Source organism: Eublepharis macularius, chromosome 18 (genome assembly GCF_028583425.1).
Source record: "Eublepharis macularius isolate TG4126 chromosome 18, MPM_Emac_v1.0, whole genome shotgun sequence".
NCBI lineage: Eukaryota > Metazoa > Chordata > Lepidosauria > Squamata > Eublepharidae > Eublepharis > Eublepharis macularius.
The window spans coordinates 26,378,314-26,405,269 of record NC_072807.1 but is presented as its reverse complement, the minus strand read 5'-3'; the positions used below and the strand labels follow the sequence as shown (position 1 = coordinate 26,405,269).

At 45.5% G+C, this 26,956-nt stretch overlaps 1 protein-coding gene across 2 annotated transcripts; it reads left to right on the top strand.

The window, feature by feature from the left end:
- Window positions 1-1,187: 1,187 nt before the first annotated feature.
- On the top strand, window positions 1,188-26,375 carry TM6SF1 (transmembrane 6 superfamily member 1). 2 transcript variants are annotated; one of them, XM_055003002.1, is made up of 10 exons: window positions 1,188-1,517; window positions 7,324-7,427; window positions 8,149-8,246; window positions 10,859-10,962; window positions 12,420-12,502; window positions 14,360-14,481; window positions 18,746-18,850; window positions 21,352-21,444; window positions 23,694-23,813; window positions 26,052-26,375. In XM_055003002.1, exons 1-10 carry the CDS (start codon window positions 1,426-1,428, stop codon window positions 26,241-26,243), a joined length of 1,113 nt encoding a protein of 370 aa, XP_054858977.1. In that variant the 5' UTR covers window positions 1,188-1,425; the 3' UTR covers window positions 26,244-26,375. The 2 variants fall into 2 exon arrangements, with proteins under 2 accessions (XP_054858977.1, XP_054858978.1); XM_055003003.1 differs by lacking the exons at window positions 14,360-14,481; window positions 18,746-18,850; window positions 21,352-21,444; window positions 26,052-26,375 and having other exon boundaries at window positions 23,694-23,779.
- The last annotated feature ends 581 nt before the right edge of the window (window positions 26,376-26,956 follow it).

Genomic DNA, 26,956 nt, shown 5'->3' with positions numbered 1-26,956 from the left:
CCTGAAGTTCACTGGGTTGAGGGCGGACACACTTGGTCTCACTTGTGAGGCTGCAAGGGGAGACCTAGATGTGCCACCCAGAGGGGTCAAGAGGGCGGGAAGGCCAGTGCTCTGACCCAGTGGTGTGGGGGAAGCAGACTGCAGCTTTGCATTTGAAGTCCAAAGTGGGAGAAGTACAAATAGGGTTGCCAGCCTCCAAGCGGTGGCTAGAGATCTTCTGAAATTACAACTGATCTCCAGGCCATAGATACCAGTTCCACTGCAGGAAAGGGCTGCTTTGGAGGGTGGACTCCACTAACACCATTATCATTTGGCCAAATGCATACAAATGAACCATCGGAGGAGGGGGAGATTTTTTTTAATGAAGAAGGGGCTAGTGTTGTCTGTTTAATGTCACTGTCGGTTTTCAATTTTTGTAATCCGCCTGGAGCGTTTGCAAGGAATGGGGTGTATATCAAACAAAGCTGATATAGAACAGTGGTTAAGTGGCCCGGTCGTGAATCAGCACTATCTTAGTTCAAATCCCACTAATGCCATGAGCAAGCGGCCTTGGGTAAGCTGCTTCTCTCAACCCCAGCTGTATTATGGGGATAGGGTTGCCAGCTCCAAGTTGGGAAATTCCTGGAGATCTGGGGGGTGAAACCTGGTGACACCTGGAGAAAGTGAGGTTTGGGGAAAGGACCCTTGGCATGGCATAATTCCATACAGTCCACCCCCAAAAGTAGTCATTTTCTCCAGGTGAACTGATGTCTGTGGCCTGGAGACCAGTTGTAATTCCGGGAGATCTCCAGCCACTACCTGGGGGCTGACAACCCTATATGGGGATGAAACGAACACTGACTTGGTGCCGCTCATCTGTCCCGAAAGGCGGTATATAAACACACTGTTGTTATTATTGTTACAAGCCAAAAGAGACTGGAAAGACTCTACGCTGCCAGTGCAAGCGTAGCTGCCTCCAGGCTTCGTGCGCCCGCCTCTCCAAACCGGCTCCCGGCCCCTCCTGGCTCCCCAAACCCGTTTTTCCCGCCCAGCCCGCACCGGGGCGTGGCGCCAGGAGGGTCTTCTTGGGCCTCTGGGAACCACAAGGGGGCCCGCCCAGCTGGCTGGCCTCCCGGCAGGCCCCACCCCGTCCCCGCCCGCCGGAGCCAAAGGAGGCGGAGGAGGCGATGGGGAGCCGTCGGGCGCTGGCTCAGCCCCGGCGGCCAGTCCCGGCCGAGCCGCGGGATGCGACAAAGCGACGGGCGAGCAGCGGCAGGCTCCGGATTCCGTCCCGGAGAGCCGCGGCGCCGCTAAGTGGCCGGAGGAGAAGGCTGGGCGGTGCGCGCTCGGGGCTCGCCGCCTCTCCAAGCGCCCGGCGCTCTTCGGGGGCAGCCGATGGCGGGCTGCGGCTGTGGCTGACGCCGAGCGCCCGGCGGAGCTGCGGGGATGAGCGCCTCGGCGGCCACGGGCGTCTTCGTCTTGTCCCTCTCGGCCATCCCGGTCACCTACCTCTTCAACGCCTTGGCTGCCACCGGCGGGTGAGAGGAGGGCAGCGGAGGGGCGCACGCGTGTCCGGAGGGGCGGGGACGCTTTCACACGTGCGGTCCTGCCCTCGCTGGGGAGGCGTCGGCTTGCGCGTCGGAACGCGAGTCCGGCCCGACCCGGCTCGGTCCGGGTGGAGGTTGAGAGCTGTTCCGATAGGCTCGTCCCCTGCGCTTATCCTCAAAGCTGCGCTCCTGGACGCGTTGGGGAGGATGGCGGGGCCGGGGATAGTTTCAGGTGGGCGGCGGTCGAAAAGCAAGATCCGTGTCCAGTGGCACCTTCCAGACCGACTACATTGCCAGAGTACGAGTTTTCCAGGATGCAAGCGCCCGCGAATTCTCACGTGCTCCTGGATTTGCTTTTCGGGCGTGAAAAAACCGGCGGATTGGTGGATGACTCGGAAGGAAGGGGGCTTTTCCGTGTGATTTCAACCTTACTTCCGAGTGAGCATAGCAGAAGAGGCATGGGTGTTTTCTTACATTGGCTTTTAGCTCACCCTGTTTGCGCCTTCCCCCTGCAAACCTGTCCTGCGTAACTAAGCATTCCGACGTGGGACAAGTCGAGCAAGCCCCAGTCTGTTGCTAGGTCAGCCAGTCTTGGCTAGTGGACCTTCACAGTCCATGTGCCAGTTGCATTCTCACGTTGTATCAAGCACATACGCTCACATAGCAGAGTAAATACAATGCCATAAAGGTCACAGCAAAATAATCTTGGGTGCCCTTTTTGGTCATTGGTGTTTACCGCAGCATTGAATGCACAAGAATCTGTGTTTGTTTTAGTCTACAAGGAAGCAGACTTAAATTTATATTTGGTTTTTAAAATGTGCTTTATGTGAAGAGATGAAGTTTCTCTTTGCAAGAGGGCTGCACTGCAGCATCTGGACCAGTCTGAAAACTGGCAGCATTAACAGCTTCAGCCAGCTGGACTCTGCTGCCTGGACAAGGTGCTACCATTTCCATAGCTCTTCTTTGGCATTCACAGCCGTTCAAGTGCCTTACCACAGTAATCCATACACCCACCTTGCAAGGGAAGGCTAGTATTATTATCTTGGTCTTGCAGGTGAAGGGCTAGATAAGGGCCAGTGAACGAATGTGTAATCTTGCCCAGTGGCTCCCCGGCTCTTAGCTGCTGCTCTTCACCCACTGTTGCAAGTCACCAAGCAATGGCAGCACTTCTGCTGTTCCCTGCAAAAACACTCCAGCAGTGCTATCCAAAACAGAGTTATGCCTTTTTGAATTAATTGATGTCAGCATGCTTAGATGGGCTGGTAACAGTGCTTGGGATTGCAGCATGAACATGTTTTTCCAGCTGAAAAACCCACATTGTTCCATTTTTTTCAAGTGTCTTCTGCTTTTTATTCTCCATGTGTACAAATGTTGTTCAGCAGAACCTCAAAAGTGGTTTGAGCATCATGTAGGAAAACAGCTACAAACAGCAATTTTTTTTTAAAAAAAATATTATTTTAATATTAAAGATTTTGAGATATATTCTTTCTCAAGGGATGTGTGATCTGTTCTATTAAAATAGTTGGTTTTGCTCTCCCTTGTAATACAGATTGCCAAAAATTCTCAGTAGCAGACTTGTTCAAACCTTGAAAAAGGCAACTAAAATGTGGGAAGTATATTAAAACACACTGGGAATAATGGATGCCCATATTGGTTGTCGTTGCATGCTGTTTCTCTCTACCATGTTTTAATCCTGCCTTTCTTCCAAGGAATTCAAAAAGATCTCCCAACAATCTTTATGACTGGGTGGGGATTCGAACCTGGGTCCTGAGTATGGTGTAGTGGTCAGTCTCTTTGCAGCTGTTTGACACTTCTTATTGCTTCTTTCATGTATGCAAATCTCCTGACTGCAAAGGCTAAAGTGTGCAAGTTATTACCATGGATGGAATTCTAGATTTGGGAAATGCAAAACCCAGTTTAAATGGCATGTGCAGAAATTACCTCCGGGGAGGGTCTAATGGCCAAAGAACAGTGAAAGAAGGCAGGAAATGGGACCCCCTTGTTTGTTTGTTAGTTGGCGCACATAAGCACTGGTGGTATTTTTAGAAGTTGTGTTCTGCAGCCTGCAAGGGACATTGTGTGGTCAGAGGAACAACAATAGCTAGCAGCTGCCTTAGTAGCAGGAAGGGCCGGGATATTAGCTTATCCTAAAGAGGTGCCAGCGTCCGGGTCTGACTGAGAGCTTTAACGCAAGATTTGGGGGTTTAAGAATAATTGGGACTAGTAAGTAGTGAGAAGTGCATATTCCAAAGATTTTCTGCTTGTCGTTTAAATCTTGCTATGGATATAAAAAGGGACCTAGATCCCATTATCTGTGCTTGGGTAGTCTACTGAAAGCTAGACTACAGTAATCATCTCTACGTGGGCCTGCCCTTGTAGAGTGTTCAGAATTTGCAACCGATCCAGAATGTCTCCATTTGCATGCTAGTGGTGACTTTCCTGGAGGAGCATAATATTTCACCTATGCTCCAAAAATGTTATTGGTTACCAGTTAGTTTCCGGGCCAGATTCAAAGGGCTGGCATCAGCTTAACAATATGACAAATGGCCCGGCACTGGCATACTTAACCCTATATGAGTCTTCTAGAGACTTAAGTCCTCAGTGGAGGCTTTGCAATGAGTTCTGCCATTTCTGCAGTGAAGTAAATGGTTGTCAGGGATTTCTTAGGTGCTGGATCTCTATTTCTCTTGGGATCTGATGTGGGGTGGTGGATCTGCTTTAGCAGGCCTGCTACCAGTATTCAGTTTGTCTATTTGCAAATATTATGAAATCATTTCTCCAGTGCTCTCTCTGACCTAGGTAGTGCTGCCCCCTGGAACTTTTCACCACTTGGAGAGTGGTGTGGTATATTTGCTAGCTATCTTGAATGCCTGAAATAAATCAGGAAGGTGGTGCATGAACAGGTTCCAGGACTCGCGCACAGGAACTTTTAAGTGACAGCAAAAAGTGGATGTCTTATTTAAGCCAAGGTAGCCCTGTACTGTACATTGTTGTTGTGCATAGCTGAGGATCTTGAGGGTCATGTTCCAGGGCGTGCTGTTCTTGGCTGACAAGAGGCATTGGCATTCTATGGCAGATGTGCAGATTGACTTTGTTCTGGAAAATGTTCTCCCCAAGGCAGAAACTCTTCAAAAACACTGCCTTAACCTGACATGCATTTTCAGAATATGAAAAAAAGAATAAACTGTCTGCAAACTGTGCTGGCTATCACAAGTTTTAAGAAATACCTACTTGTATCTGCTTGATGCAAAAGAAAAAAAACTAAAATAGTTTTTATCAGCCTTTTGGAAAAGCAGGGCTGCCCAAAAAATAGAACCAGTTTGCATGCTGGGCTGTAAAAAGCATCTCGGAGAACAAAATGCCGCTAATCAACCCTTGTGTCATAAGCAGCAGCAAGAGACAGGGGCAATGGTGATAACAAGAACAAAATCATAGAGGTACCCTGCTGTGCAGTCTTCCTATGTTTGTTGGCTCGATTCTGACATCATGTGGCATGCCTAACTGTGGTGCATGCTCACTGTAGATTAGCACTGAAACCATAACTTGAGTTTCTAAATGTACAGACAAGCTGTGGTTTAAATCTGCACAGCTACTTCCGTCCCCCCCCCCCTTCCCTTAGCACGTTCCATCTCTTGGTGCAGTGGCTTCGTTGTAGCGATGGTTTGTTGGTGCTGTGCCAAACTGCCATTGGCACAAGCCATGGTTTGTGATTCTGCTTTATCACCTGATCTGGTTTGTTTGTTGAGACATCACACTGAACCATAATGAAACATGGGCACGATGCGATGTCTGAACTGAGCCAGTGAAATGTAATGACAGTCTCAGCGTGGTTCTACCTCCTCTTACGGACTTGACATTTGCTTCGGTGAGAAAAGGGAAGTGGTGGGTGAAGGTTCTTTCCAAATACCATTTCTTTTGTCCAGTGAACTGTAGATCATGGTCTGCATTCCCAGAAAGAATATCAAGTGAACCTTCAAATCAGTTGCTTATTATATTGTTCTGTCATATATATGCCAAGAACTGATGCCCTGTGCCAGCTGAGAACATAAATAAGTCACCTGCTGGATCAGACGAGTGGTCCATGTAGGCCAGCATCCTCTTTCACCAGTTGCCTGGAAGACAGGAAAACAGGATAGAAGCCTTCCCCCGAGGTTTCCTTTAGTCATCATTGCTAATAACCTTTTTAAAGCCATCTGTGCTAGTGGCCATCGCTGTGTCCAATGGCAGAGAACTCCACCGCTAGAGACAGAAAAGAGCAAAAGTCCAGTAGCACCTATAAGACTAACAAAATCTGTTCTAAGGTATGAACTTTCGTGAGTCACAGCTCCCTTCTTCAAATACATTCGGATGTTAGTCTTATAGGTACTACCAGACCCTTGCTCTTTTCGACTGCTACAGACAAACACGGCTACCCATCTTGATCTAACAATTAGGGATGTTCACTTGAACCTGCCCGCCCCCCAGTATTTTTTAGATTTGGAAGGAGCATAAATACTGGTACCTAATGGTATTTGGGTCCTTCCGTAACATTTTGGGGTTTTCTGGGATTCCAGAATTATTCAGATTCCATTATTTCCTATGCGGGGGGACTAGAGGGGCTGTTTTTCAGCCAAATGGCACTAGCAGAGCTAAGATTGCCTGTCCTCTAAAGACCCCTCACCAAGTTTCAAACAAATTAGACCATGGGCTCCAGTTCTACAAGCCCCTGGACAAGGTATCTCCAACTATCCTACTTGCAGGGGTGCAGACTGGGAGGAAAAAATGGGCCTGGAAAAGGGTCCTACCCACATGACAAAGGGGAGGAAAAGGAGCCACTTAGACCTGCAACTCTGAGCCAGGCTTGCGCTTTCTAGGGACGACCTTCCCCAAGGTAGGCAAGACTCGGGCCAAGTAGAAGCCATCTTCTGTGGGCCAGGAGAGATGCCTCCGCCTCCCCCCCCTCCTGTTGTTAAAGGGGGAAAAACCAGACCGGGGATCCTTAAAATGCTGGCCTTAGATATTCCCGAATATTTCTAGAAATATACGGGACCCAGATACCATCTGAGAATCCTGAATACTACTCCGGATACCCAAATATACCTAAAAATGCCAATAAGGTGTATATATATCCAAGCATACGTTCCTATCCACATCCCAATTACTCGCTGATTGAAAAATTCTTTTTGTTTGTCCTGAATCAGTTGCCCAGCAACTTCATTGGGAGTCCCCAATTTCTAGTGTTATGGAATAGGGAGCATGCCCCTAGAATACGCACAATGAGTTCCTTGCACCTACACATTGCATTGGGAAGATCAGTACTAGTTAATTAAGCTGCCTGCTAGGGAAGCTTGTCTGTTATCATTGAGGAACTTTCGGTAAGCTTCCAAGAAGACCCAGGGTTTTCTTAAAAAAAAAAAAAAGCTGGCCACAGCCCAATCACCCATCTCTCTACATAAGACATCTTAACACGGGACACTCAAGTGTAGGGAGACGGAATGTTAGCTGAGAAGCATTGTCTAAAAAGACTGAGCCGGCAAAGATCACTCCTCAGAGGGTTTGTTAATTTCATCTTCCCCAAAGGCTCTGTCAATTTCACCTCCCCTTCCTGGAGGCAAAGATGAAATTAATAAACGCTTTGAGGATTGATCTCCGCTGACTCTGTCTTTTTAAACTATGCTTCCCGGCTAACATTGCATCTCCCTACACTTGAGTGTCACAGTGTAAGATGTCTTGTATAGGGAGATGCTGAGGAAATGACTGAGTGAAATCATAGGGATGTGAATTCCCCTTCTGACATCGTTTTTCATCTTTGCTGCAGTTCTTGGGTCATTGTAGCCATTGGATTACTGGTCCTGCTCCTAGTGGCTCTGGCTGCTCGACTTCTGGTGAAGAGGAAACCACCTAAGGACCCACTCTTCTATGGTATGTATTGGTTCCACGCAGTTGAATTGAGCAGGTGTATGTGGGCATTACTGTCAATAGCTAAGAAGGGCTGGAGTGATTAATTAGATCTGACCTGGAGCTAGTGCTAGAGTGAGCAAGATTGCATGACTAAGGAAGGGGAGCAGTCTGTTAATCACATTTGTATCCTGGGATGCTCAGAGGAGCATTTTTAGACCACATTTTTGGGTCTCATTTAGTCCCATTTTTTAGTCTCATTTTCGAGTCTCAATTAGCTCTTGAAAAGTAGATAAGACCGAGACCTTCACAGCTGAAGCAATATTTGAACTTGGATGTTTTATGTTCTTGTGACTCAAGTCACTCCACCATACTTTCTGTCTAGCTGAACTGGCTTTCAGAAATTTTTAACTGAAAAAAGAAAAGACATCTCTGGTTTAAGCCTCTTCAAAATCTTTGTGGGCCTTCAACAACTTAAATTGTATTTGGCTTAGTTCAGCTGTAACAGCCCTCTGAAATCCTTTGGTTTATGTGCTCCCTGCTCGAGAAACGAAAACTTTCATACATTTGTCTACAGATTAAAGTTGGCTTTCCTAATTTCTGTGGGATTTTAACTTCTAAGCAAGTTTGGCTAGGATTGCAGCCCCAGCATCGTAACACCATGGTATTTGTGCTAAATGGCACACAATTAGACCTGTAATTAATGTACGTACATATTTCCTCTTTCCTTCCCATGTTGCCACAGTCTATGCAGTGTTTGCTTTCACCAGCGTCGTGAATCTGATCATCGGGCTTGAACAAGATGGCATAATTGATGGATTCATGACCCATTATTTGAAAGAGGTAGATAAATAGTGTTTTGAATAAGCATAAAGGTGTGAGTGGATTGGTGGATGACTGGGTGGCACTCCAATTCAGACGCTTGTGCGAATGATTCTGAATAAGTCCAGTAAGGTAATTTATGATTGTTCCACTTTCAGTGTTGGTGATGAAGTCGCTAATGGGTTTTGCTTGCGTGAAAGCTATAAGGTATATTTACCTCTGGTCGTTTAATCTTTCATTTTAACAGGCTTTAATGTTTCAGCACAGTTATGCTTCTAAGTATTCCTTGGGTAGGATCCTAAAACCATTAAAAGGGCTGATGGAATGTTTATGGACTTCTCACATTCCGCTGAAGTCATTGCATTGCTCTGCAAGACAGTTGTTCATAAGGGATGCCTGTGAGGTACAGGTGGGATCCTTTGCTTTTGAAATCAAAAAGAAATTCATGCTGAGTTTGGTATTCCTTAGAATTTTGTGAAAAGGCGACTGGCTATATGTAGCTCTGAGCAAATAAATGAAATTCGTATTTTCTTTTTGATCCAGGACAAATTAATTGTCCTATCTCAGAGAGGTAACAGTGTAAGAGTGACATAACATATAAAGAGCTCATGGCTCTCCGCTGCTAAATGAATCTGACTTTGCAACTGAAACAGTGAGCAAACTGTTTGCTGACTTTGCCCTAGTCTTTCTTCTCACACCATGCAACAGGCAGTGTGTCTTTTTCTCTGATTATAAAAGTACAGTGTTGAATGTTCATTTGTCCCTTGTTTATTTGAAAAAAATAGTACTTTAAAAGAGTGCAGAACAGCTCATAGGAAAGGGGAATTTCTTGGCGACATCACAGGAAGTGAGCCAGTTAGGATGTGCAGTTTGGGAAGGGGAGTTTCTTGGTAACATCTCATGGTGCCAGCAAATTAGAGCTATGAACTGTCAGCTTTTCCTTCAGACAAGCACAGAGCCATTTTGTTTTCCATAACTAAACTCTTGAGAGGAATAAGTATAAGTAAGATCAATCTAGTCAGGGTACTTCTCAACAGGTGCTCAAAATATTAAGTTGATCTTTACCCAAAATCTTCTATAAGGAAAAAAGCCACCTAGTGTCCTGTGACACCAGGAAGGCTAACAAATGCATCATGTTCCTCATTTGGTGTGCACATGCATAAAGAAAGGTTTGCAAGGGTTAGCCATAGGGGTCATTTTGTAGAAAAAGAGCTGATTCGCATAATTCATTAGCATAACTCATTAGCATATGCCACGCCCCTTGTCATTGCCCGAAGTGGTTCGTTAGCATAACTGATTTGCATACACCCCTGACATCACCTATCCTGGCTGTTTTTGGACCCAATCCTGGCCATTCAGGGCCGAAATTAGGCTCAAAATGGCAAAAAGGGGCTGAAAATGGCTGAAAAGGGGCCCAAAATGGTCAGGATCAGGCTGCTACTGAGTGGGAGAGTGATCCACCACCCATCAGAGGCCTGATCTGGGTCATTTCGGCCCCAATCCAGGCTGAGACGAGCCCAAAATGGCCGAGAGTCAGGTGGGCAGGGCCACCTGACATGTGACCTCTTTGGGGAACTGCCAGAACTGTGTTCCTGTGCATTCCCCCTCGAAATGAGCCCTGGTTAGCTAGAATTCTTACACGATTATGCTTCTCCTGGAGAAATATAACAGACCTGCTGCAACTTTTTGGATTTTGTTCCTTTTTGCCCCACTTCTGACAAGCTTTGTTTTTTCCCTTGGTAACCATTTAGATTTATATACCTGCCCATATAAGAGACCCTTTCCTGCATCTGACTTCGTAGGCTGCAATCCATACAAATCTGATGGCACAATCCAGCGCATTTATTAACAAAGTACTGCAGGGCTTTGGATTATGAATTACTCTGAGTGTTTTGCCCAGCGTACAAATTATCCAGCTAAGCTGCTGTTTCTTGGTATCTATTTATTAAAAGTGTACCTTGCCCCATGATTGTAAAAGACAGAAAATTGTTAAGGGGAACTGGGAGAGAGACAAACGATTAGGCATCTTGCTTCAGCTCCAGTTTCAGTGTAGTTTGGCTGTAAACCCATTAAAACCAGTGGATTTAGGTGTGCCTAACTACAGTATTAAAACTGGTTAGCAGCGTTCTTATGCATCTTTGCTTGGTGATAAGCCCCATTGACCTGGATGGCCCAGGCTAGCCTTGGCTGCTAAACAGGGTTGGCCCAGGTTAGTACTTGGATGGGAGACCACTAAGGAAATTCAGGGTCACTACACAGGGGCAGGCACTGGCAAACCACCTCTGCTTACCCATTGCCTTGAAAATCCTATGGGGTTGCCATAAGTCAGATGCAACTTGACAGCGCTTTACACACACAAACCTCATTGAATTGAGCAGGACTTCTCTGCAGTCTGCTTAGTACCAGGCTGTGTAAGCAACTAATTTAATTCCCTTTGGGTGTATTCATGTGGAATACCCTGATGTGTCATGTTGATCTCAGATAGCATTGTTGCTATTTTTTAAGTTGAAATTCGAAGAATACGCATCTCTGGACTGAATGAGCTAGGGCAGTCTCCTACAGCTGTTTTCCTTTGTAAATCTGTGCAGTGCCTTCTAGCTTCACTGCGTCGTCTGTTTTCTTATTTGCCTTAGGGTGAACCTTACTTGAACACGGCGTACGGCCACGTGATCTGCTACTGGGATGGCTCAGCCCACTATCTAATGTATCTCTTAATGGTGGCAGCTATTGCTTGGGAGTAAGTCATTTTTTTCATTGTTTGTGTATGTCATGCACCTTTTGAAAATCTACCCAGAACAGCCATTCCAGTCAGCCTGGGTGGGGGGCAGGCTTCGGGCCTTCCTGCCAGAAGATCAAGGGCAGGATTTCTTCCCCTCAGCTGTTTTAAAAACAAAACAAAACTGGACACCTGAGGTGAATCAACAGCGTATTGGGTTACACTATGATCTGTACTGAGTTTTGCCTCCTGAACCTGAGAGGCCATTTCCTCAGGTGCCAGAAACTGTGGTTTTTAAAGAATTGGTATTAGTCACTTGGAAATAGTTAGTGATCAGACTTCGGGCGGTTTCCTAGCGATGACAAGATGCCTTTCCTTCCTCTTCCAGAATTATATTTCTATTTGTTGCTCCTCAAAGAAGAGAGGCAGGTTGTGTGGGGGCTGTTAAGCACAGTACAAGTCAAGGACAGATCGGTAACTTTTAGGCAGTTTTCATGGATTTTAGATCAGTTGACTGCCATGGTTTGCCCCAGAGGGTCCTGGGAATTTTAGTTTGGTGAGAGTGCTAAGAAATTTTTAGTGCCCTCCCCTATAAATCAATTCCTAAAGCTTCCACAGAAGAGGAAACAATGATTTAAAATATTTAAATGTGACTGTATTAGTTAAGCCTTTAAGAGCGTTGTACTATAGTATTCCATACAAAAAATATATGACATGAACAGCTTATCTTATGGTGTTACGTTAAGTTCCCAGCTAGAAATATTGGGTGGAGCAGAGTTTTAAAAATTGCCATAATGTACAAGAGCAAAAATGTTAAAAAAATGATTTGGGCTGATCAACTATTCCCTCTATAACTGAGGAATTTTCTTCCCCTGATAGGGGGAAGATATTCTAAAGAGAGTTGCACCCCTTTTAAGTAATTGAAGTCACTGGCATTTGAAGAGTGTAACTCTGCTTAGGACTGCATTGTAAGACTCCTTGTCAAGGTTCCTCCCTTCTCTGAAGAGAATCTGTGACTCCAACCCATTTAATGTAATATATTTAATGATTAATGGCTAAAGAGCCAGTGTGGTATAATGGTTCGAGTGTCTGACTAGGATCTGGGTGACCTCAGGCCAGTCACGCACTCTCGGCCTAACCTCCTTCACAGGCTTGTGAGGAAAAATGGAGGAGAGGAGAATGATGTAAGCCGCTTTGAGTCCCCAATAGGGAGAAAGGTGGAGTACAAATGAAGTAAACAAAGATTATCCCCGTAGAAGGTAGAATCAGGTTTGTATCTTGATGAGCGACTGAGAAGAATAAGGCCTGCATGTTTTCCTCATTTGTAAGGAAAATGGCTGATGAATCCCCGCTCCCATGAAAGCTAGAAATTGAGGCAAGGGATCTAGAATATCTCGTAGGAAGGCTGTGCCTCCAGCTATAGCTAGATCCCAGTAGAATATGGATGGCGATGTGAAAACAGGATCTTTCCATTGCAGGGAAACTTACCGGACTATCGGTCTGTACTGGCTGGGCTCCATCGTGATGAGTGTCATTGTCTTTGTGCCTGGAAATATTGTGGGTAAGGAGATCACTTAATCCTCTCTGTGAGGTGCCGAGACTGACTCATATTCAGGATCCTGCATTTGATGTAATGGCCAAAATATCTCCGGGATAAAATTCAAACAATAATACATTGTTGCATTACTGAATACCTCTTTGCATGACACAGTAAACAAACAAAAAAGTCAGACATACTGTAGATTTTTATCTTACGCATGGAATGCATGCCGGTTTGTGTTCCGTGCCTTCTGGGACAGAGGTGGGGGTGGGGGTTTTTTCCCATTAGTACTTTAGAATTTGCTTGGAATTGGCTCTGATGTCTGTAAATTGTTTCACATGGAGTAACCTGAGAAGAAATGTCTGCCCTAGTTCATTTACTACAGCCTCGCAGCAATATTTAGGGTGGGCTGTCTCTCGGTAGTAGAACACTTACTTGATTTATTAACATTCGATTTATATACCGCCCTTCAGGACAAAATGCTCACTCAGAGCGGTTTACAAAGTGTGTTGTTATTATCCTCACAACAATCACTCTGTGAAATGAGTGGGACTGAGAGAGCTCTGGAAGAGCTGTGACTGACCCACGGCTTCAAGCGGAGGAGTGGGGAATCAAACCCGGTTCTCCAGATTAGAGTCCTGCCTCTCTTAACCACTACACCAAACTGGCTTTGAAATGCAGAAGGTGCCTGGGTCAGTCCTGGCCATCTTTATCTAAAAGATACTGGGTAGGAGCTGTCAGAAAAGGCCCTCAAGAAGGACGGACCGCAACTTGGGATGGGATTGAGTAATGGTCTGATTCGATGGAAAGCAGGTGTTTGTGCGTACATGTCCAGGTTTTTAAGTGTGATGGTTGATGGTGCTCCAGTATGGAAGACTGGATCAGATGGGGGAATGTCCAGTGTTCGTGTGCAAAACTGGAATGCAGCAATGGAAACAAACAGCATTTGCTTTTAGCTGGCCAAGTAGTATCAGTGCTGTGAGGAAATACTTCATATAGTATGTGCTACAGACAGAATTATTTAGGCAGGCATTTGCTAGTCTTTAAGGCTTATCAGTTCTTGGCTTTTAAGGCTGCCTAACCTTTTGAGGGTGCTGACTTGTTCATTAGTAGATTTTAAAAGATTTTTTTTCTTAAAAATTGGTACCTACTTTGGGTTCCAACATATCGAGAGACAGGCAGGCTTACACATATTTTAAATAAATAAAGGCCAGTGGCTGGCAAGGTACAGAATCCATGTGATTCTGGTTGCCTTGAGAAGTAAAAGCATGACCCAGGGTTTCCTCCCTCCAGGCACAACGGACCCACCTCAGCCATTTTCTTTTGAAGCAAAGGGCTGTTTAAGTTAAGAGCAGCAGGACGCTAATCTGGAGACCCAGTTTTGATTCCCCACTTGAAGCCAGCTGGGTGACCTTGGGTCAGTCAGTCACTGCTCTCACAGGGCTCTCTCAGCCCCACCCAACTCACAGGGTGATTGTTGTGGGGATAATAATAACACACTTCGTAAATTGCTAAGTTGTCCTGAAGGGCGGTATATAAATCAAATGTGAATATTGTGTTATTAGTAATTCCCTCTGGTCCATGTGAACAGCAAGAGAGGCCTTGGCAAAGCCCCTCCCCTTCTTATGTCGCTTACCTTCTCATACCAAAAGCTTCTGCTAAAGCCTCAGCCTCTGTTGTTTTCTGTTCCTGTTGGTTGAAGGGCTTTTTGCTTTGTGTCTTGGAAGGCCTGACAGTACATAAATGTGTGTAAATCAACTGGCAGATTAGTGTAACTCTGTTTAGGATGGCAGTGTCAATGTAGCCTTTTAACTGATGTTTCAACTAAGAATTGACTAACAGCCCCTATTCCTGATGGTTTTTGTTGTTGCCGAATAGGAAAGTATGGAACAAGAGTCTGTCCTGCCTTTTTATTAAGTATCCCCTACGTTTGTCTTCCCATATGGGCTGGATTCAGAATCTATAATCAACCGCCAGCGACTTACAACTCTACAGCCAAGGTAACTTTTTGTAGAGTCAGACCATTGGTCCGTTATGCTCAGTAATGTCTACTCTGATTGGCAGTGGCTTTCTGGAGTCTTGGGCACAACAGTGTTCCCCCACCCACACCTGCTTTGAGAGTAGGGTTGCCAGCCTCCAGGTGGTAGCTGGAGATCTCCCAGAATTACAACTGATCTCCAGGCAACTGAGACCAGTTCCCCTGGAGAAAATGGCTGCTCTGAAAGGTGAACTCTGTGGCATCATACCCCACTGAGGCCCCTCCCTTCCCCAAACTTCCCCTCTCCAAGCTCCATCCTCCAAACCTCCAGGAATTTCCAAACCTGGACCTGGCACCCATATTTGGGAGGGCCCAGCTACAGAACTCCCACTGCAACACTTCTAAAACAGTTTTTTCTTGGTGCCTTGAGTTGGATTCGGCCCACAGTAGAAGTAGGAGGTAGCATTTCCTCCTTTATCCTGGTGTAGTAGTTAAGAGCGCAGGATTCTAATCTGGAGAGCCGGGTTTGATTCCCCACTCTTCCACTTGAAGCCAGCTGGGTGACCTTGGGCTAGTCACAGCTCTCTGGAGCTCTCTCAGCCCCACCCACCTCACACGGTGTTTTGTTGTGGGGATAATAATGACATACTTTGTAAACCGCTCTGAGTGGGCATTAAGTTGTCCTGAAGGGCGGTATATAAATCGAATGTTGTTGTTGTTGTTGTTGTTGTTATCCTTAAGACCAACAAGGTTTCCATGATACAAGCTTAGGCTTGAGAGATAACAGGAGCTGAACCTGGCACCTTCCACGTACTAAACATGTGCTGTAGTAGCCTGCCTTCCTGCTTGGTGACAGTAGGTGGTTGGTAAGTACAGCACTTTGTAGAATGCAGGGTACCAGTTCTTATTCGGCTTTTAGCTGTGATGGGTGAAATCTCTTGGACGCGAACCGTGATGGACGGGAGTTGCAGAATCCCAGGTCTTAAAAGGTTCAGCCCTCTGACCTGTTCCCTTTGCCTGGGCTCGTCCTCAGAACATGTAGAATAACAAATGGAAGAACCTGGCAAATGTGCCAAATGTCTTTCCCACTGCCCAGAGTGGCCAAGACGGCCTCCTACATATTTTGGATTAGGAATGTTCCGAGTTCAAACCTGGAAAAATTCCCACCCATTTCAAGAAAGCATTTGTCAAGGACATTTCTGTTGGCATTAAATGGAAAAAAAAATTCAATTAACTTTGCAGCCTGAGCTGTTTGCTAATTATAACTAAATCATATGGGACAGTCCACATCCCTAGCTTCTGAAAAGCCTTCCTTTAATATTAGATAAATCATTTTTGACCGCATGTTAGTCAAACGTTCTTGCTTGAACTGTTGGTATTAAAGTAAATGCATGGGAGGCGGGCTCCGTTGTTACTTCTTTCTCAGTCTTGTCAGATTTTAATTGATGAGCTTCTGCCTGGTATGAAATCGAGCATTTCAGCCAATTATCAGTAGAGGTCAGATTTGTGTCTGCAGTGTGATTCTAAATATAGAGTCCTCTCATTGATTCTCTAAGCTTTTTTTGGCTGCCCTACCCCGAAACTGCCTTTCCTCTGGGAAAGAAGAACTTGTTTCTTATCATTCAATTTATAGCTTCGGTAGCAGACAAGAATAGTCGAAAGTCTAATCTGGGTGACTGAACGGTCAGGAAGCCTAAACAAAATGACCTGCGTTCGTCTCCAAATAAATTGTGGGTTAGAATAGGGGTCCCTGTAAGCAAGGCTGGTGGGGCTTCAAATGAGGATCTCCTAGATCCTCCAGCACTCTAACCCCTATACAACACTGCCTCATGTAGAGCACTGGCATTTGTAGAGCTGTTTCAGTGTTTGTCTGTCTTGCAATCCTTACAACAGCTATGTGCAGGTCCTGGGGTCTAGTTAGAAGGTGCTGGATACAGCAACCTTGCTGGACCTGATCTGGGTCTGGGGTCTGTGCTTTGGTGGAAGACTTCCTGGGAATCTCATGAATGCCAGCTAGAGGTCCATGATGGGAGAAAAGTGGAGGAATCGGGTTAGTACGTTCAGTCTAGAGAATCCAAGCATCAGCGGGCATTAACATAGGCGCTGATGGTGCTCATGTTGGAAGGAGAAACAAAGTGCCACAGTAGCGGTAGCTTCTCTTCCCCCCACCCAAGCTCGTGGTTCATATGTTTTAAAATACAGCAGACATTTGGGGAAGGATGACAACTGCTAATTAGGCCAGCTCCGGAGCAGACGTTGACAGACAAGAGCACCCTGTTGGCAAACATTTGAATACTAGGTCGTGTAACCACTGTTTACATTTATGAGCGTTAGGCAGCCATTGCTATCTCACCCGGTCTGTCACTGTGTCTTGTAGTAAACTGGCTCCCCCACCCCACTCTGCATGGTAGGGGTCTCTACCTCCTCAGGGGGATTCCCCAGGTATGTAGAAGATCATATCCTTGTTAACTAACTGCAAAACCCCGGGCTTGACGAGGACTGAAAAAGCACCAGAAAGCAAGAAATGTGGGAAACAGCAGAGAGACATGAAAGGGGGGAGCGGGAGGGGATTGGCCCCTGAGAGCATCTTGGATGGGACATTTTTCAAGGAGAAGTAGGGTTTATAGATCCCCCCCAACCCAGTCTTATACTGTGTAATCTGCCCTGGATCTCACTGAGAAGGGCAGACTATAAAGAAGGCGAGTAAATAAAAAAAATGCCTCTCAGGCCACCAGCTTGTTATATTTATAAAAATATTCCAATCCCGTTTTCCAGTACAAAGAAACCCAGGAAGCAGCTTGTAATTTTAAAAAAAGCACAAAAATCTCATCTCAAAACACAACTGAAGCATTTTCAAATAAAAACCACATTCCTTGGATCGTGCATGTAGTTCTTACAATAATTGAACTTTCAGCAGTGGTTAGGTTCTTTGTTCTTCAACTGAATTTTCACCAAAGTCATACACTGTTATATGTTCCCCAGTTTGTTTCATAACTATGGCAGCAAAGCTGAATTTTAGTAGGTATTTAGATAGAAGCGTCAGTGTGTTTTTTCCCTCCCCTTTCGTTTCACTCTTATGAAGCAGTTTGTTTCAGGGCCGAATCCACACTTACCCGGCACAGCACTAAGCAGGCGGAGTGAGAGCGTCTTTCTGGTGCGTTTTATGACGTCATCGTGCTACGAGAGTAGCATCGTGGTGCGATGACGTCATAAATTGCACCAGAAAGACGCTCTCACTCCGCCTGCTTAGTGCTGTGCCGGTAAGTGTGGATTCGGCCCAGGACTGCTGAGAGAGAGAGAGAGAGAGAGGTGTAGAAAAGCATGCGGTAACCCCCCCACACACACACACACAATTTAACTCCAGTCTGTGGTATATGATCAGTTATTTATACAGTGGAGTTGTTTAGGAGACTTGTGTGTAGAATATGCATAAACAGCTTAACTTTACGAGAGAGAAGCATCAGCACAAATTCAAACCAGCAAACGCTGAGCAACTTTGCAGTTGTTTGCAGAACAGACCTTGCCCTTTCTTTCTGCACTCTCCTGTTTGGGTTAGGCAAGGACAAAGGGGGCATTCTCTGTATAGCCTTCTCTAGGGACGCTTGTGCAGTTTCTGCCGGTGACTGCAGATCCTCTTTCTGAAATGTCAACCAGACTAATGGGTAGTTGACAAGTTTGAAAATTGACATTCGGCAGTTTAAAAAACCCTATACAATTGACTCCATAAATTGCATTAAAAAAACCAAAATTTCCAAATAAGCGTTACACCGCAATATCCTGAACAGTCAAATGGTCATTCTCTAAAAGGAGAAAAGAGTATATTTTTCTTTTTAAATTGTATTATCCCCCCACCCCTAAAATATTTGGAGTGAGTTTGGTAGGCGAGACCTCTGAGAACAAGGAATTCTACAAATGACGCGTCACAACTGAAAAGGCTCCAGACTGGATAGCAACCTGCCACACTTCAAATAGTGGAGGCACCTGCCGAGTTGGCTGTCTTCAGGTATGGGGGTAAATCATGGAAAGAAGAGACTAGATCCTTCTTGCGGAAGAAACCCTCCCCAGCTCTTCAGAAAAAGAGGGTTTCTTTATTTGCTTACAAAGGTTATATCCTGCTTCCCATTTCTGTATACAGTTCTACCCTGAGTGCATTTCAGTGTACAGAACTGGTTGCCTGGGCTAAATATCACTGCTGCCACATCTCCTGCAAAGAGTATTTCGTTTGTTGCTTGTCTTGGTTTGGAGCTTCTTGGTCTTCTCTTAAACTCAATGTCATGTTGTAACAGGCGATTAAAAAGGTGCAGCAGAAACGGCTGCTCCGAAGACCTCTAGACCTGCTCTTGGCTGCGTACTTCATCTTTGCAACTGGATTTTGCCTGTTTAGGGGCATGGTGAGTGGACTATAAAGACATTCCTTGTTTTCTTTTGGATGGGGGGGGGCGCATTAACTTGATAATCACCATTCACAGTGAAAAGCACGCTTGTTTTTGCTCCAGAGAGATAGGCAACATTTCCTTCCAGTGGCAGCCCCTTATGCCTTAGGAATGCTGCTGCAGAAGGTTGCTCCTTGGGGGAAGGGGTTCTTAGGGCAGGGGTCTTAAAATCTGTGGGTTGGGACCGTCAGGTGAGTCTCAAAGTCCCACCTGCAGGGCTACAAGCATCTATAGAGCTGCCTTTTCTTTGCCGAGAGCAAAGGTTTCTTGGCTTCTACCTCTTTTGGCATGGATGCCGAAAGCTTTACTGCATGTTAGAAGATTTTCCTTGTCTCTGCCATGGGTCACCTCCAGCAGGTGCATTGAAACACAGGTGCACAGGGCACTAGTTCATCTCAGAACTGCAGTGTACGGAGGTTAGGCCTTCTATCCCAGACTAAGGGTGGGGTCATGGCTTAGTGGTAGAACGTTTGCTTGGCATGCAGAAGGTCCCAGGTTCCATTCAGGGCATCTCCTATTGAGGATCAGGTAGTGGGTGATATAAAAGACCTCTGCTTGAGCCCCTGGAGAGAAGCTGCCAGTCTGAGTAGAAGGTACTGACTTTGATGGACTGATGATCTGATTCAGTATAAGGCAGCTTCATGTGTTCATACTGTATTCCCAATGGGAAATGGCCCCAGGGAGCCACTGTTTGCCCCACTTTGCATATTGATGGGCTGCAGCCACAAGTGACAGGGTCCCAGAAAGGCATTGCTGCAGATGGTCCAACTAGAAATTGTCCATGCAAAGTAGAACCTGCCAGTCAGTTCCTGCCAAAAGGTCTAGATCATGTGTGCTGGCACCAATAAGCATATCCATTCCAGGTTTCCCTTGATTGCACAGCAAACTTTTCCTCTCTAATAAAACTACCGCTCTTCAGATACATTTATCCTCTGAGGTTGGTTAGGAAGGTCTTGCTTTCCAGTTCCCCTCAAACCAAGAGCTGAGATCGGCTGCTATTAGGAGCATGGCCTTAACTGTGGTTGCCCCAAAGATCGTCACGAACTCCCTGAAGAAGGCGTTAATTTTGATGCTTTGCCAAAATACAGCAAACAGTGTCTCTTAGGTACCTGTTTCATGGATTCTTGGGGTGTCTTTTAGAATGTAGCTTCTTGGGGTGTCTTTTAGAATGTAGCTACATTCTACATAGTAAAATATCTATTTAAAAGTGAATGGAGGGAGGTCTGCGGTCATGAAAACTTTTAAGTGTGGAGCTACGTTACTCCGGGATCCATTGCTGTCCTTGGAGTTCTGTAGATGGTTGCATGTGCCTCTCCCAGAAATGGCTCTTCTGCTCCTTCGCGTTCCTGGCGCAGTCTGCTTCCCATCATCTTTACCATAGCCTTGTTACTTCTTTGCTCAGCCTTCCAGACTGGACCTCAGTAGCCACAGGCAACTGCTGTGGCTGCATTTGGGGAACCCCTGGCTGGAAACCAACTGTTTGTTGTTGTAAGAGTTGCGCATTTCCTTCCCTGATTGACAGTTTGGGATGTTTGCCTTATGAGCAACAACAGCAAAAAATCCTCATCAAAGTACGTAGGCATTTAATTCTTGCAGAGAAACATCATTTGCATTGCCAGTTAAAACGTCACCTTTTATTCTTGGGGAAGAAACAAGAAAAAGGAGAGTGCATTTAATTTTCATTTTATATTCTACAGCAGTATAAAGACAAACTGTATCCCCATCGCAACCACTCCAGTTGCTCAGAAAAGGAAGTTGACAGCATATATGAAAGATGCACATGTTATGAAGAGATTAATACTGAGATATAGGTTTAGACCTGTTATGTTTCTCCCATGTTAGTGGTTTTTTGCTTTAGGGGAAAGTAATCTTTGGCCATTTTCACACTGCTTACCAGTCACGGAACATCACGCCGAGCTCCCAGAACAACAGCGTCTTCCTGGTGCAATTTCACGCGAGAACAGCAATTCTCGTGCGAAATTGCGCCAGGAAGACGCTGTCATTCCGGGAGCTCGGCGTGATGTTCCGTGGCTGGTAAGCAGTGTGGAAATGGCCTTTGTCTCACATTCCGCTGTAAAATGGTCTCTCTTCTGTTTTTTCTGCTCATTGATGGCTTGTTGCATATTTGATCCAAAAGTTTTAAGACATTCCAAAGATGGGTTGATTCTTGAATTTGGAGTGGTAAGCTCAGGGTTGTTTCAAGTGACTATAAGGCAGCTTCATGCATTCAAACTGAGTCTAGAGTGGGCTTCTTTAGCCCAACTTGGACCTGTCGAGGACAGCACAGGAGCAGGGATTTGGGGTTGGCAAAAGGCCATGAGCCACCCCTGGACACATTTCTTAGAGAGGGACTTCGTTGGACAATCCCATACTAGCATCAGTGTTCTTGGTGCTGTGGAGAGGTTGTGTGATAGTTACTCAGAGGACTTGCTTTCTGAAGGCTGTGTGATTCTCTTTAGATTGCCTTGGACTGCCCAGTTGAACTGTGCCGACTATATAACCAACTTCATGAACCTTACATAAAAGATCCTGCTGCTTATCCTAAACTTCAGGTAAACATTCCACGCTGAGGGGTTGTAAATTGTGACTCTAGGAAATATGTGTTATGTGCCGTCAAGTCGCCTATGGCAACCCTATGAATGAAAGACTTCCAAAACATCCTATTATTAACAGACTTGCTCAGATCCTGCAAACAGGAGGACGTGGCTTCTTTTATTGAGTCAAACCATCTTATTTTAGGTCTTCCTCTTTTCCTACTGCCTTCCACTTTTCCTAGCATTTACTGAACACTAAAGAGGGAGGAGTGCGCAGGCATGCTGAAATTCATCCCAAGAGGGTATTTCTGGGTTTCCACCTACATTTTTCTACTTCGGGGATCCCCAGCATTTTTGAGCCTGTAGGCATCTCTGGAATTCTGACACAGGGTGGTGGGTGCAATAACAAAATGGCTGCCATGGGGGGGTGGATCCAGATACACACAAAGGAACCCAAATGCAGAGGAGAAGAGGGGTAATTTAAAAAAAAAACGTACTGGGAAAGAGGAGTGAAAGAGAGAATAAAATCAACATGGTGGTGGCAACTGCCACTGCAACAGTGTCTTTAAAAATCTGCACAGCCAATAACATCTCCGATGTCCAGTCAGAAGCCTTGCGGGACAAAAGATCCACCTGTCCTCTCCCTCTTTCTAAAACCACTTGATGGGTGCCGTGGTGCCCATGGGCAATACGTTGGGGAAGCCTGTTCTGTCTAAATCAATGACCTGATTCAAAGCTGCTCAGAGTGGCTGAAAAGCCTGAACTGGCTTCTATGGATTAGGCAAGCAGGCTTGCTTATATGCCCTGTCGCCAGTGTTGAGTTGAAGTAAGAGCTCTCTTCCAGGGTCTGGCCGGGATCTTCTCTAGCCTTTTTCCCCAGCCTCACAAATTGATAAAGAGGGTAACATCTGTTCCCTGCTGCCAAGTCCCAGCATTTGGAATGTAGAGGCATGCTGCTTCTAAACATGGAGATTCCATTTATATTTATTTATTTTATCACATTTCTAGACCACCCTCCCCGTCAGATGGGCTCAGGGCAGTTTAACAACAGTTTAAAACAGTAAAAACATTATAAAAACATTAAAACATTATATCAAAACAATTAAAATTGGCAGGTATAAAATATTAAAATACAGCATTTTCCTGCATGGGTGGTGGAAGGTCTTCAGTGGTGTGGCCGGCGAGAGGACAGCCTAGCTCCCACCAAATGCCTGGCGGAACATCTCCATCTTGCAGGCCCGGCAGAAAGATAACAAATCCTGCCGGGCCCTAGTTTCCTCAGACAGAGAGTTCCACCAGGTCGGAGCCAGGACTGAAAAGACCCTGGCTCTGGTAGAGGCCAGGCAGACCTCCCTGGGGCCAGGGACCATTGTGTAAGTCACTGGCTGACCCGTCCTTCATGGCGGTGTCTAAACCTTTGCATGTCAAGATGCATCTTGACCAAAACAGAGATGAGTTTAAGTGAGTTACCCTGATTTAAAAGCAGCTCTCGCCCGTTCTGGAAAAAAAAGGATCTTGAGAATTGCTTTGGGAAATCTACAGCAGATGATTCCTCGCCCACCTAATTTGAATTATGATGTGTTCGTATATTTCTCTGTAGGGCAAGGCACACCGAATGTGTATCGGGCGGGGGAAGTGAGCAAGCTATTGGTGAGCAGTAATTCAAAAAGGATTGTTGGCTGCTAATGTCAATCCAGTTATTTATCTTTCAAGTCACAAAAACATTGTGCACAATGCTGAATAGATCCAAGTCTTTGGATTCTCAGGCCCAACCGGGTGTCCCACTCTGTCATTTCAAGTTCGTTTTTCCCAGGCTGGTTCATTAGTGTTATTGGAGCAAGGCTGGGAGAAAAGAATAAAGGATGACAGAGTATGGGGAGAAAAGGTGAGAGAGGGTTCGCTTTCCCTCACGCACATCCTATTTTCAAGTGAAAACACAACCTCCCCTCCACCATTCTTTCCTTTGTACATGAATGGGGAAGACAGGCCAGAGAGATAAATGTCTGCCCTGTCCTGTCTTAGGCTGATTCCACACACGTTGGATAATGCACTTCCAATCCTCTTTAGAGATCATTTGGAACTGAATTTTTCGTGTGTGGAACAAAAAATCCACTTCCAAACGATTGCTAAAGTGCATTGAAAGTGCATTATCCAACGTGTGCGGAATCACTCAATAGCTAAAGTGCATTGAAAGTGCATTATCCAACGTGTGTGGAATCGTGTGGTTCTGAAGGGATAAGCCAGTTATTTTTTCCTCTCTTATGCAGATGCTGGTGTACATGTTCTACTCTGTGCCGTATTACATAATTGCACTGTATGGTTTGTTTGTGCCTGGATGTTCCTGGATGCCTGATTTGACCCTTATCCACGCTGGAGGACTTGCCCAGGTATTGCCAAAAGTACTTTGTGTTTATATCTTGGCCTTCCCATTTGAAAAAATGAAACCCTGCCTTCAAGTGATAGTTGACTTATGGTGACCTCTAGTAGGGTTTTAATGGCAAGAGACTAACAGAGGTGGTTTGCCATTGCCTGCCTCTGCAACCCTGGTCTTCATTGGAGGTCTCCCGTCCAATTACTAACCAAGGCTGACCCTGCTTAGCTTCTGAGATCTGACGAGATTGGGCCCTCCAGGTCAGGGCAGGCCTTTCCAATTAGTTCTTAAAAAAAAAACCCTTGGGAGATGGGGGTGGGGTAAGCAGTTTCACGAATGACACAAGAAATAGCTAATCAGCACTTGGTGCAGTTGGATAGGGAGGGAGCTGGCTTCATGACTGTCAACGTAGTTATCCAATCAGCTGGATTCCTACAGAAGCAGAATGAGCTATTGGCTTCCAAGCTCAATTCAAGTGAGGCTGGAGGGAGAAAACTTGTTCCAAACCACCAGGCTCTCTGCATTCTTGTCTGACTTGTGATGGCAGATCAGAATAGATGGCTGGGTGGAGCTGGTAACAGGTTGTCCCTTTAGCCTTCTGGGAAGGTGAAGGGGAGATGGCAGCCTAATAGTGGAGGGCAAGAAGCCCCATAAGCACAGCCAGTGCTGCAGTTATTTAATTTTAGACCCTGGACTTATCAATGGTTTCATTAGGCCCCCTCCCTCTTTCGATGACAAAGTATATTTCAAATGTGAGGTCAAACCTGCATTTTGCCCCCCACCCAGCTGAGCTAATGAGCTGGGGCTCTCGGCTTCCATCTCCAAGTCCAGCCCTATTAGTATTACCAAGCAAAGACTCTTCTCGAGGTCACCTTTTGTCTGCATTTGGAGCCTACGGCTGCTGAAGGATAAGCAAAAGGCCACATTCTCAGTTCAGGGTTTAACTTTAATGATAGAGCATCTTTCAGGGAGGACATGCTATGTAGATTTTAAAGGTTAGAAGAGCCCTGCTGCATGAGACCAGAGCTGTGCAACTGCTCATGTTGACAGTAGGGACTGTGTTTGCCATAGCATACAGTTCTTGGAATGTCTTTTCAACCCTGCAGCCCTTTCTCTGACCTTTCTGCTAATGTCTTCCCAATGTTTGACAAGCCCCAGGGAACAGTACCGGCCCATCTTTTCTTCAAATGTTAAGATGAGATTTTTACCCAGATCCCTCTTTCCTCTTGCAGAGAGGTTTATGATCATACATTTGGGCACGAGACTGTTAATGCAAACGATCTGCTGCTTGAAATAGAGGATAGCAGATGGGAAACAAAAGACAGCCTCAATCTCCAAGTGCTCCTCTATTGCTTCTATCTTTACATGTTTGTTTAGGCTAAAAATATTCCTTGGCTCGGCCATCTCTTCCCTGTACATAACCTTTGATGTCAATTTACACTCCAAAACAGTCTTGGTGGAGACTGCCCCGAAGGCCCAACCCTTCTATAACAGTGACAGAGCAAAAACTTGTCTTTAGAGAAGGGAAATAAGGACCAGGTTTCTTTTAATAATATCTAAATTAATGGGCCAGATCCAGAATATTCTAGGGAAGTTATTCAGCTTTGTGTCAAAGCTGCAGAAGGAAGCCCCAAGTGTGTACATCAGGAAGGCATTCAAAGAATGATGTAATCTTCAACGTCCCTTAGGGATCGTGCTCAATTACAGTTAGGTCTTGTGGTTAGAAGACCAAGATTCTATGCCGAGGTCATCCAGATTCTATAGACTGAAAAGCCAATTTTTGTGGTCTTAAGCAACTCAAGAAATTAATCCAGTTTGCACATATTTGCAGGATTGTACATAATTAATTGTACATAATTAATTCTAGCAAAGGAGGCAGGTGAGAAACAATGTTCAGTGCTGTTATCCCTACCTTCTGGCCAACGGAGGCCTTGCTGTAGCCTGCCTCTCAGTTTTTACCAGGCACAATTTGCAAGCTTGCTTGTTTGGCCAAAGGATTAGAAATTTGATTTTTAAAAACTCCTGAAGTCTTGGGTTCTTGGGATGGTGAATATTTTGTCCAGTGCACCCTTCTGTGCTTGAGGGCCATGATCGCAAAGGTGCTGAATAAATATACCCAGGCCCAGTCTGCTGATTGAATTGATTAAACAAGTTCAATTAATCAACAAAAAAATCTGTATTTGCAAGACTGTCTGTGTAAATATAGACATTCAAAGATTTGTCTCCTAGTTGCCCATCTCTCTTTATTCTGCAGGCTCAGTTTTCACACATCAGTGCCTCCCTACATGCTCGGACGCCGTACATATACAGAGTTCCTGAAGAAGGAAAGATGTGGTTCCTACTTCTCAATGTAACACATGGAATCCTTCCCCAGTTGTTGGCTTATCGATGTGTCCAGAGTCCAGAGTTTTTCTTGAAAGCAAAGCCAGAAGTGAAGGCAGAGTGAGAAGATTGCAGCAATGAATTTTACTTTTGCATAACTGGACTGCTGTTACAAACCCTGGGTTTGTCCAGAGAGAAGCGCCCGACCGGTTTTTAATGTATCTTTGCTGCAAATAAAGACCTATTCTATCTTTCATAGCACTTCTCAAGAGTTTTCTTTTCATGCCATCACCATTAACAGTAGGTAAGTGCAGGAAGCTAAGCTGGCATTTATGCTCGCCATTGGGTTAGTGTAGGCCAGTTCTACACAGAACTGGCATGTGGCTAACCTTGTCTGCTCCCTGGGTCACTGTAGGTGACTTACTTGCAGAAAGACACCTATCGTTGCTTCAACATGGCCAGGCAGCGGAAAGAAGCAGAGGCAGAAATTCCACCTCTTGCATTTGGAAGACATCGTCGCTCCGTGTGCCGCAGAATGGAAACTTGCTCTTCCTGTTTACCTTTAGGCGAGATGCCCTGCCATTCAACTTTTGCCCCACGATAGAAAATAGAATAGGCACAGCATGGGTACCTGTATGCTTTCCTTTGTAGAGCAACTGGTAAGTCTGAGAGGTGAGGTTTAAACCAGAAAGACATCAGAGGCAAGTTATTCCACTGTTTCTATATGGTATCTTTTTGCCTTATCAAGGCCTAGGTCTCTCCCAGCACCATACTCCCCCCGCTACCACTATGAGTTAGCTCTCCGTTTATGAAAATGTGTAGCGTTTTTGAATGCGT

What these genes read in the sequence shown, in the direction of transcription:
- TM6SF1 (XM_055003002.1), top strand. Translation starts at nt 1,426, where the DNA reads ATGAGCGCCTCGGCGGCCACGGGCGTCTTCGTCTTGTCCCTCTCGGCC. An exon ending in TAAGGACCCACTCTTCTATG is followed by an intron (nt 7,428 to 8,148) that starts GTATGTATTGGT and finishes ATGTTGCCACAG; the next exon opens with TCTATGCAGTGTTTGCTTTC. An exon ending in TTTGCCTGTTTAGGGGCATG is followed by an intron (nt 18,851 to 21,351) that starts GTGAGTGGACTA and finishes GATTCTCTTTAG; the next exon opens with ATTGCCTTGGACTGCCCAGT.